General features: G+C 49.6%; 1 protein-coding gene across 1 annotated transcript in view; it reads right to left on the bottom strand.

Annotated features, from left to right (window-relative positions):
- The window catches only part of cdkal1 (CDK5 regulatory subunit associated protein 1-like 1), a 44,422-nt gene that overhangs the window by 19,382 nt on the left and 12,540 nt on the right, over positions 1-12,500 (bottom strand). The window contains exons 5-7 of the mRNA NM_200627.1: positions 8,960-9,056; positions 5,721-5,769; positions 5,303-5,423 (exon numbers count right to left, since the gene is read on the bottom strand). Of these exons, the coding sequence (NP_956921.1) occupies positions 5,303-5,423; positions 5,721-5,769; positions 8,960-9,056 (267 nt within the window). The remainder of the gene's footprint in view (positions 1-5,302; positions 5,424-5,720; positions 5,770-8,959; positions 9,057-12,500) is intronic.

Raw genomic sequence — 12,500 nt, 5'->3', positions numbered from 1 at the left:
AACCAGCCGGAGAGATGCACAGCAGAGCAGACACTCAGATCATGGAGAAACACACTCAAGCTGATCTCAGAGCAGCTCCAGCACTCCTACAAACTGACCAGATGAGGGAGCTCCAGCATCACCACGTCACACTACACCAGGGGTCAGAGGTCAGCCAGGCCCAGCACATGGGCAGAGGTCCGTCAAGAGTTCACAGCCACAGAGGATTGTGGGAACTGCCGAAACATTCACTAATGCACAAACAGCACTTCACACAGCAGGGTTAGCCTTACACGAAGCGGAGCGAGCGATCAAGCTCATCCAGAGACGCGTCTGTCACTTGTGCTGATCTGCTTCATCTCTGTGTGTGTGTGTGTGTGTGTGTGTGTGTGTGTGTGTGTGTGTGTGTGTGTGTGTGTGTGTGTGTGTGTGTACATGCATATCAGCATTGGTTAAAGCATGTTCCACTACAGGGGCGTTGCTAGGTCTATTTTAGGTGGGCTGTAGCCCCTATATTTCTACACAGCTCCCCCAGAACGCTGTCGATTTGCTCGTGCACTGTACACTAAGATATCGCCTCAGTCCCCTTCAAATTTGATAAGAAAACGGCGGCAGAATTCGGCTGCTCCTCCGTCTTTTGTCTTTAATTTGATCAGCAAACCACAGCCGTGGACGACGACAGAACATGTAATATTAGGTAATGTGATATTGATATTTATATATATTTATAAAGCTATCGAAATAAAGATGAATTGAATTGAATCACAAGTAATGTGAGTGACACCTTTAACTGGAAGGTGGGGAATCAGCCTATAGTTTCTGCTGACTGGAATGAACACAGCTACTGAACACACTGTCAGCAGCACTAGAGGGATGAGGATATTTACAGTAAATACACAAGGAGATGCTTCTTTGCTACAGGCCTCATAATACATGAAGACGCATGAAAAGTGTCTATATTTCACTCCAGGACTGGCGAATCCTCCATCTGAGAGGGCCTGGTCCAGCAGAGCAGCAGCACAGAAATAAACCGCAATGCAGAACTCCTGACTGCTCCCTCTCACTCAACACACACACACACACACACACACACACACACTCTCTCACACACACACACACACACACACACACACACACACACACACACACACACACACACACACTCAAGGGTCAGCTCCGCATCTGATAACAGCCATTGTTTGTTGTCAGCCAGCATCACCTCCAGAATAGACCTGTCCGACAGCTGCATCCGTCAGCCAGAGGGTCTCCAGGGACCGGGGTCGAGTCAGCAGGGGCCGATACGCATACACACAGACTACAATCCTCTAGTGGATCCACCACCCAAACAACTGAACCCCGGGCCAAACAGAGCTCCTGCAGACTGCCCTAGATTTCAACAAAGATGAGGGAAACCGCAGCAGCAGCTTGAGCTAAACACTCACATTCACCCGTGTGTTAGGATTAGCAGATTGTCAAACACGGCGTCATTAAACACAGAGATTTACAAGTGTCAGTGTCTCCAAACGCTCTGAGGCCATTAGATAGTGATGCTCAGACTGCATGTGCTATTACTACACCCTCACAGCGTGCATTTAACCAGGAGAACACAGCAGCAACACTGAAATCCTGCAGGACTCCAGCAGAGAACACGCTCCAGTCATCTGATGCAGAAATCACCCCAACAGAAAGGCTGATCTCAGGAACAGTGAGGCTCTTCTGCTGCTGACCTCAGAGAAATAAAGGACAAAGAGGACACCTGATATAGTACATGTGTCCAGCGTTATTAGTTTGATCAGTCGAGGAGACTCAAACTTCTGTCCACTGCTATTCGGCCTGAATTCATCCATTTCCCACAGTTCCCATCAGCCGAGGCCACTTCAGAGGAGCACACAGACTAATCTGTCAGATCTGTGCTAATGGCCAACCGCTGCTCCTCAATCATGGGGGACTGGAGCCGGACGGCAGCAGCTGTCCCGTTTCCACACAAAGACAAATAGAGGCGTCCCTTCAGCATACAGCAGACCAGGCTGAACCGCAGGATAAACTGGGTTAGCGGCGCTCGCAGGTGCACATGCAGCCGACGGGTCACCATTAGAGGGTCACCAGCACACATGGCCTGACAGAGCCCTACATCATGAGCCCAGCGTCCCCTTCAGCAGCCCCCACGACCGGGAGGGTTTGCAGGACTTCACTTTATTTTACTCAAAATCATACAAACACCCCATAAAACACTCACAGCACATCCCACGACAACATGTAGTGTAGTGTAACGTGTGTTTATGTAGCGTAGTGTAACGTGTGTTTATGTAGCGTAGTGTAACGTGTGTTTATGTAGCGCAGTTATCGTTTACAGCCATACACTCAAAGTGCTTCACAATCAGGGGGGGGGGGGTTCTCTGCACACCATCACCAGTGTTCAGCTCCACCTGATGATGCTCCAGCAGCCACAGGACAGCAGCACCAGTGCTTCACCACACACCAGCTATAGGTGATAGAGACGGTTCAGTGGATGGGGATGATTGGGAGGCCATGATGGGTAAGGGCTGATGGAGGAAGTTTGGACACCGGGTTGCACCCCTACTCTTTACCAGAAAAGTCATGGGGTTATTAGTGATGTAATACTGCTCAATACTGATGCACCTTTGGCACCAGGTGTTCCTCAGTCTGATGCTGCACAGGTGGGCTCTGCTGCTATTGGTCAGTTTCTGCTCTTCTCCTCACCATCTCATGAGTCTGACTGGCGAGTATCGGTCAGGCCAAGAACAGGAATATCAACTATTTTACAATCCGGCTAGCAGGATTTACATTATATTGATCAATTATTTAAATTATCCATCATGGAAAGCCTAGCTGTGAAATAATCGCAAAACGAGTGCATTACAAATACGATGAACAATCATGCTGTGGTTTGCACATCCTCTTGAATAGGAGACTCAATGTTCCTTATATTATTGAAAAACACACAAGAGTTCTGGGTTACACATCAGCACTGTCATGAGGCTGAAGTTCTACTGTCCATTCTTAAGGACTGCTAACAGTAACTGGAGCACAAGTGAGATCTACAGTCATGCAGTGTGCAGTGCCCGGTCAGTGCAGGAAACACACTCATTTGGAACAGATCTCTTTATTCTCTGTGTTAGAATAAATGAACATCGACTCTGGCTCTAAACTGAACAGTTTTCACTCTTTTAGGCTCAAGAGGTCAAATTGTGGAAGATGCAGAAAGGTCAGGTGAAGCCTGGAGCTCAGACCGTCTTCAGCTTCACGCTTCCACAGCGACCGCAGCCCACGGCCAGATGCATTATTCATGAAGAGTAAATCTAACAGCAACACGACGAGAGCCGCGACCAGCAGACACATGTACTGTGCGTGACAACTGGAAGAAGAAGACCAACCTGAGAACATTTCAGCGCTAACAGTCATGTGGAGTGTTCAAGGTCAACTCAGTGTTTCCAGCAGAAATCAGCGCAGAGACTCCAGCGCAGGGGGAACCGGTCCCGAACACACACAGCATCAGTGTCTTTACTTCATCCAGCCAGAAACTACAGGAGCACATGTCTGTAAAGGAGGATCTACAGCTCTGGAGTAAACACCCTAACCCTAACCCAGACGTGTAATCCTGAAGAGAACGGTGCTGGAAATAACCCTAACAGCAGCACTGAAGCAGACATGGCTCACAGGAATCCTCTACAGTGTTTGCAGAAGAATGAACCGGCTCAGCAGACGCCTTCAGGCTCCTCGATAACTGGAGGAGAATCTGCAGAGTTAATCTGACCTTCGCTTTACAGAAACAGAATCACTCCAGCTGCTTCAGGCTCCAGTAAACAAACTTCCAGCAATCCCACAATCCACTGCACACCGCAGGAAACAGCAGATTACTCCTGCAGCAGAGGAGGAACGTCTGAAAACACCACAGTAAAGCTGCGGAGAACAGCAGCACTAACACAAGCCTAACGACAGCACAAACATTACAGCCGACCAGTGCGCTTCTGACTGAAGCAGACGTCTGCGGAGAGAAAATAACCTACACTATAAAAAATGAGGGAATATAGAAGTATTGGCTGTTTCTCCATTCCTATGAGCACAGAGAAGCGGCTGCTGTTCTTGTGGAGAGTCAACTTGCAAAATTACATAGCCCAGAATAACACAGCCCAGAACACTCCTGTGAGGAATGAGATGCTCCGCTCTTACTGATGGTCACATGATCACACAAACATTTACTGTCTTCACTCATATACACACAATATAGAGATCAAACCGGTTATACAGAAGTTCAGCAAACTCACACTCCTGTTGATGATCTCATGTGATGTGTACTTCCACCGTCTCAGTCAAACTCCTGAGATGAAGATGGATGTCTGACCGTAGTGATGAGCAGGTGTAGACTGCTGCGCTGCACCTCCTTTATTCAGCTGCAATGACTTCTGGGACTATTAGAGCGAGTTCTGCATCGAAGCATCCTCGATATCAGGAATGCAACAGGGATCTGTCACGGGTCCTCTGTTCTTATGGTGTTGAGTATTGGTGTTTGATGATGATGTCACACGAGATCGATGAAGAACACGTGTGGAGAAAAGGCCAGATCTGTGCACATGTGTGTGTGTGTGTCTGTCTTTATTCAACACCGTTTCCTAGCAGACACACTACTGAACCACTTCAGCAACACAACAGGAGTGTTTACACTAGAGCTGACAATCACAGACCTCAGCCAATCAAGAGAGCAGTGGGCGGAGTCTCTCTCTCTCTCCCACACACACACACACACACACACTGCTGACTCACTCTCTCGATGAAATGAGGCGTCAGTCGACAGTAAACAGTGAATCATCTACACACACACACACACACATACACACATACACACACAGCTCAGTATGTCTGCGTCACTGTGTATCAGAGCTGTGAGACTCAGGTAAGAGCCTGAATGAGGGAGGAGGCGTCCAGAAACACAGGCAGCCTTCTGTCTGCTCAGTCTTCACACACCAGCCCTAACACACACACACACGCTCACGAACATGAGACAGCTGCAGTCTGAGCTGATCACAGAACAGCGTTAATTTTACCACAGACCCCAGATCAGCGCGCCGCCCTCAACATAACATACTACATCATGACACTATCAGAGTCCTGCAGACGGGAGGGTAAACCCGGAGTGTTGGAGGACAGCAGGAGAGCCAGTGTGTGTGTGTGAGAGAGAGAGTTAGTTTGTGAGTGAGTGGGTGAGTGTGTGTGTTTGTGTGAGTGAGTGAGTGAGTGACTGAGTGACTGAGTGAGTGAGTGAGTGAGTGACTGAGTGAGTGAGTGTTTGAGCGGCTCATCTTACCCTGTGTTGATGGAAATGATCTCAATCAGAGGATTTTTCCGAATCTTTGGCAAATCTAGTCGCGCTCCGCCCAGACGCTTGCCCTTCTCCTTCTTCTGACCCAGCAAACGTACAGAGTGACCTTCAACACACACACACACACACACACACACATTGTAAATCCTATATAAATGTGTAATTTATTAAAATATTAGGATTCAGGACCGCTGGTTGAGTAGTGCTTCCGGCTAATAATCTCTGACTGAAGTTCAGCATTAAAGCAGCAGATGGGTCTACTTCCTGAAGGGGCACATAAGACTTGTGTCACCATGTCGGCTTACAGTAGATCATATCTCAATCTGCACAGCAGGAATTGTGGAACAGCCAAACAATACAGCATGTGTGTGTGTGTGTGTGTGTGTGTGTGTGTAAGACTGACCTTTAATGGCCTCGTCCACAACCTCCACCACTCTGTCAATCTGCTGCACCTGCAGAGAAGCACATCACGTTAGATCTTCTAAGATGTTGGACATATGCATGAAGACAGCAGTGACTTCATATGAGAGTGTGTTGCTGGAACAGGGTGTGTGTATCAGGAACGGCTGGGTCAGGATGATAAACTCCAATAAATAAAGAGAGCAGTGATTTCCAGATGAACTGTTACGTGTGTTTGATCAGACGATATGAACACATAATATCTGCTGCTCATCTTCAGCTCATGTGTGAATCTCCATCCTCTGCTGTCAGTCAGAGCTCAACACACTCCTGAACAGAGTCAGCAGCAGAGCAGGGCAGTGATCAGGTGATCTGCTGAATGCTGATGTGAGTGAGATGAGCAACATTAATGTGCTTTCAGTGGCAATAACAGAAGAAAAGATCCAGCCGTGCAGCACGTGAACACCGAGCTCAGTCTTCATCACAGAGACTGGGTCAAATCATTTATTCTGCTGCACGACCCATCATCATCATCATCATCTATTAAACTATTTCATACGCTTCCAACATCAGGAGGTAATGAAGAAGCCCTGTAATGAAGAGACAGTCAGAGAGATGTCTATACAGGAGATGAGGACAGTGAAGCTCTATATCAGACGGATGGACATGAACCCTGACAGAAGCAGAGAGAGAGATGGAGATGGAGGATGGAGATGGAGGATGGAGATGGAGGATGGAGATGGAGGTGATGTCTGTAATCTCTCCCTCCTGCGCTCGGCTCATTTCTGCATGCAGAGCTGGAGACTGCAGGAGCTGATCTGCGGCATTGAAGGGACTCTGCATCCACCGAGCGATGAACCCTGCAGGTAAATATCCCAGCCCAAGCCGTTCTGCCTCCACCGGGGCCTTCTATCAGCCGAGGGACGCACAGGCCCGCTCCAGGCCTGAAAACAGCCCAGAAATCAATGGAGGCCCGCAGGAGCTGGATCTCAGCAGGCGTCCGGCAGTGAGATCCACTGTGAACAGCAGGAACGCTCTGGAGGGAAACGCTCCAGCACTCCTCAAAGAGGCAGAAGAAGGCTGATGTATTGTGGACTCTTTCATGTGTGCCGGAGGTGTTTTACAGCGGCAGGAGGTCTACATCACTGCCGGCTCCAGAAACTCTCACACTTTACTAACAGCCCGGAGAGAAGAACTTCAGAATGAGCTTCAGCATCCCCACAGCTTCTGCTTCAGAAGACACGAGCTGAACACAGAGGGACGGCAGACAAACAGAGAAACGCTGAGGTCAGTCCATCAAACACTTCCACACCTCCAGATGAAGGCTGCGTCCACACAGACAGAGGGAGGCCTGTGCTGGAGCTTCTGCTGTGTGATGTTGGGCACTGCTGTCCCTGAGCTCCTGCAGGGTCCTGGAGATCTGCTCCTCCTGATGGTGTGGTGTTGCTCCACAGTTTCTCCTCGCCGTCTGCATCTGCTGTAGAACCGCTGACAGAGCTCCAGCACACCACACCGCTGTGTCTACAGTAAGCGTGAGCTCAGGGGCCTGATCGGGCTTCCTCTGGGACAGTGTCTGGGCTCTTTCAGACTGCTGAACCCCTCGAGCTGAAGCAACTTGCCTGAGTCAGGTAGAGAGGGTCTGCGGCGCTCCTCTATTTCTGTAGTTGTGCAGTAATGAGAGCTCGGGCCGGGTCAGCTGAAGACACCGCGCTCTCCTGAGTGTGAGGAGAATGGACTGATGAGAGCAGACACTGCAGCGGGACACACAGCGGAGGTCCAGAACACACAGCGGAGGTCCAGAACACACAGCGGAGGTCCAGAGACATGCACATGTCAAGCAGACTCTTGTGTGTGTGAAGCAGACTCTTGTGTGTGTGAAGCAGACTCTTGTGTGTGTAAAGCAGACTCTGGCGTGTGTGAAGCAGACTCTTGTGTGTGTGAAGCAGACTCTTGTGTGTGTGAAGCAGACTCTGGCGTGTGTAAAGCAGACTCTGCTAGAGAGCCGTTATGAACACACACATGCAGTCAGACTGAGCCCTGCGCTACTGACCGGTCTCCTCCATCTTCATGAGTCGGCTGGTGATCCCACACACTGACCAGCAGCTCATCATCAATAACGTCATTACATCCAATAAACACTGGAGTAGGCCTGAGCATTACAGCGCTAACACACAGAGCTGTAGTCTGAAGGAGAATAACACTGATTATTCCTGCACACACGCACACACACACACACACATGGACACACACACACACACACGCACACGCACGCACGCACGCACACACACACGCACATCCTGCTCACATCCTGAGACAAGCAACGGCTTCAGCACAGTATGCAAATAACTGCTCATTTGCATAAGGTGAGCCTTCCAACGGTAAGGAGGTGCTGTCGCCTCCAAACCAGTATAACCCACACATGCAGCTCCGACTGACCCTGACCCAGCAGAACTGATGCAAATGAGCAAAGAAACACACACACACACACACACACACACACACACACACACACAGCTGAAACGCATGCAAAGGAACACACTTCAGCAGGTTAGAACAAGCCAGATCCTGTCTATGTGTGTGTGTGTGTGTGTGTGTGTGTGTGTGTGTGTGTGTGTGTGTGTGTGTGTGAGAGAGAGAGACTGCAGCTCTGTCTACACTACTATGCTGTCGGTTCTGCTGTGGTCTGGTCTTCCCTCCACTCTGCCCACAGTTTGAGCCCTTAAGAGTGCATGTGGGAGGCGGAGACATCCGAACAGAGGCGGGGCTGCAGACATCCTCTTCTCTGATTGGGCTTTCTCAATATTAAGAGCACACAGCTCAGTCCTGCACCCTCTCCTTCAGTTCACACTACACTAGTTCATGAACAGCAGCGGACACGGCGGTACATCTACAGATGTGCTGTGATCACCTCCTCCACACCTCCTTGCACCCTGAACAGTGCAAATCAGCACGATCTCTTGTCATGTTGTTATTAATAAGCACACTAATAGACTGAAAAGAGTCATCAGATACACATAAGCTGAATTACAGATCATGAATAATGACTATAGAGAGAGCAGACCAGCGGCAGGTCCGGCATGGACGCGCGCACACACACACTGCTCTCACCTGGGGATGTGCCTGCAGAGCTCCTGCTGACCGCCTGGAGCTCAGACATCTGAATACTAGAGGACGCTGAAGCCGATTTCAGCCTGTGCTGGTGTGTGTGTGTGTGTGTGTGTGTGTGTGTGTGTGTGTGTTTACCCCAATGATGCTTAGGTCCTTTATATAGTCCATGCGGGGTTGAGCCTGCGGCACACATCCAGCCAAAACCACCTTCTTATTCTGCTCTTGAGCCTTCCTGAAACACACACACACACACACACACACACACACACACACACACACACACACACACACACACACACACACACAATCAGTCTGTGCATAAGGACTGAGCGATGTTCGTTGGCTGATCATTAGTGTGAGCTCTGCTGGACACACACGGCTCTTCACATGTTTCTGGTGTCCGCTGTGGTCGTCTGCAGGTCAGATACACACGTCTGTTGGTTATACACAACACAAATATACACAACACCTTAACTTCTGTCCCCGGTGTGTATCTAAAACAGCACACAACAGAAATATTCCTGTTCCTCTAGATCAGAGGTTCTCAAAGTGGGGGTCAGGACCCCCCCAAGGGGTCGCGGGACAATGAAGGAGGGGGGGGGGGGTCGCCTGGTGATTTTTAAAAATCAATTAATTTTTATGAAACCTTAAGACTTACTGTACTTTATCAATAACCTACTGAAGAGAAAAAAATAGTCGTTTATAGTTACTATAGTAGCTTATAGTTACTAGTTCTATTGGATTGCGACTTCTCGGGTAATTACATTATACTGAAGACACAGCAATACTGTCAGATGCAGCAGATTCTGTAACACCAGGTTGAACTTTCTAGCCCATTTACAGCACTGACATACATAAAAAAAACAAAGAATAGACTTGGGTCTATTGGTGTTTTGTGCGTGTCATTGCATACAAGGTTTCTGTATTTATAACCACCACCTCAGAGAATATTGGGGGTCACGAGTCACTGGCATTGACATTTTTGGGGGTAGCGGGCTGAAAAGTTTGGGAACCCCTGCTCTAGATCAGGGGTGTCCAAACTCAGTCCTGGAGGGCCGGTGTCCGGCAGAGTTTAGTTCCAACCCCAAACAGGCACACCTGAACAGCTGATCAAGCTCTTTCTAGATACACTAGAACCTTCCTGCAGGTGTGTTGAAGCAAGTTGGAGCTAAACTCAGCAGGACACCGGTGCTCCAGGACTGAGTTTGGACACCCCTGCTCTATATCATCCACACATCTGCACAAGCATGGAGGATTAGGCTACGCTTTACAGTATAAACCCTCCTGGTGGTCATTCTGTGTTCTGGACAATCGTTTCTATATCAGCAGCAGCAGAAACTCCCCGTAATCCAGAGGCATTTAGAGATCTGAGCGCTCCGAGAAACGGCGGCTCTGACCAGCGTAATGAGGACAGCGGAGCCGACAGACCTGTAAAACATCGAGCGTCTGCAGCGCCCAGGACAAATCTCCGGCTTTGAGGCTTCACGTCTGAGGATGAAGATTAGAGGAAGCAGACAGAGTCTTCATCTCAGCGTCTGCAGAAAGATGAACCCGCTGAAGAGCTGAAGCTTCACCGGCAGATCTGGCGTCTCAGAGGATCATCTCTCAGACAGATCAAGAGCAGCAGCATCTCTCCGTAAAGCAGAGCGTCTGCACTTTTCCACCTCAGCGTTTGCAGATCCCCGTCTCCGGCTGATCTGAGCACAGCCTCGCTCAGACAGACAGCAGATCTCCGCCGGCGCCTCCATCACTCCGCTGCTCAGTTCCTGCCTCGCTCACCCAATCCTCCAGTCCGGCTGATTTACGGTGCGCTGCTGTCCGAGCCGCAGACCAATCTCAGCAGATTTACAGGAGCAGAGCTGCTCATCTCCAACAAGTCTCTTCATCTGACAGGAACGCGAGCGCTCGGCGGGCTGTACATCAGTCTCAGCAGCAGAAACGTCATGTCGGACATTAATCTACATGATGCTGAAGCTTCAGGATGTTGATCTGCATCAGGGTGAGCGCAGTAATGATGTACACTGAACACCTGCTAATATAGCGGCGTACAGCAGCACATGTGTGTCTGAGGTTCAGGAAAAGCTGCTTCAGTATGACTCCAGGTCTAACATTACGTTCAGACATTACTGACTGTAAATATGTCCAAATATTCAGCAACAGCACAGGCAACAAAGTGTTTACTAGCATGAAGCCGACAGGACTGTCATATACAGGGCAGTGCACCTTCACTTCAGTGTTCTCTAATGTTTAGCATCTGCTAGCCCACCTTTACCTTGCCTGTAGAGTTACCGTCTATAAATGACTGCTCCTTACTCAACACAGCCAATATACACTATTACACACAGGGCCTGACCGGCTCCTCCTGGACCAACATTCAGGGTAAACGCTGAGACACAGACAGGTAAACAGCAGCGTCTGCCATGGGCACAGGTGATGCTCTGAGGTGAACAGGTGATGGAGATGAAGCAGAAACGCAGCCAGAGAAATGAAAGCAGTCGGAGCCAAAGGGCCGTGAGCAACGCGAACACACGGGAGAGAGACACAAGCTCATTAAGAGCAGAATAAGAGGCGTTCTCCAGCTTAATTTCCCCAGCTGATGCTTCAGCATGATGTGGCGCGGCTTCTCGTCACCGGCGCTGTGTTGATGTGCTTTAAAAGCCTCACTCTGAGCGCCATTATTTATCCCAAACAGCACTCTGCCCTGTTCAAAACCCCAAAGACCACACACTGCCCACCGCCTCATCAAACTGCCATTCAGCCGCTCGGCCTGAGAATTAATTCACACAATGAAGAACGGCATTCTCCCGCCAGCGTGCGCACAGGCAATCAGACGCAGACTCAAGGAGAAGGTCATTACAGCAACGAGCAGAAGAGGAGAGAGGCAGGAGACAACGATCATCAAGACTATTCAAGACGAGCACTCGCTAGAGCTCACGCTCACTCTCCTGCTGGATCAACACACACAACACAACACAACACAACACACACAACACAACAGAACACAACACAACACAACACAACACAACACAACACAACACAACAGAAAACAACACAACAACACAACACAACAGCTCAACACCTCATGGCTTTCACTGCAGGCTGGAGGGAGTCAGGTCATTGACTGCATGGAGGGGATGTCAGTGCTTCAGCGTGGGTCAGGAGCAGTGTGGAGAGTCTTTAGTGTTGGAGAACAGCTGCACAGACGCGTCTCCCTAAACACTCGCTCACATTACGGCCTGGTTTGTGTTCAGTGGATTACCCTCGTCACTTTTACTCTTCTTTAATTGAGTCGGGGACGGGGATTTCCCCACACACTGCACAGAAACACTCCTGATTGATAAAGGCAGCGTTAGCCTGACCTTGTGAAGGCCTGTGAACAAATGAGATGCAGAAACGCTGCCCGAGTCACTTTACACACGACGACTCCTGCCAGACGCAGCGTCCAGAGACAAACAGCCCATAATGAGCTCCTGTGTGTGTCAAACTGCGGATCCGTCAGCACCGGTGCAGGACTCACACTACACACACACACACACCGAGACACGAGAGACTAAAGGACAGAATCTGCCACACACACACACACACACACACACACACACACACACACACACACACACACACACACACACACGCAAGCAAGCATGCATGCACACACACACACACACACGTGCACGCA

Source organism: Danio rerio, chromosome 16 (assembly GCF_049306965.1).
Source record: "Danio rerio strain Tuebingen ecotype United States chromosome 16, GRCz12tu, whole genome shotgun sequence".
Lineage (NCBI taxonomy): Eukaryota > Metazoa > Chordata > Actinopteri > Cypriniformes > Danionidae > Danio > Danio rerio.
Note: the sequence above shows the minus strand (reverse complement) of the source record. Positions and strands in the feature narration are given on the sequence as shown.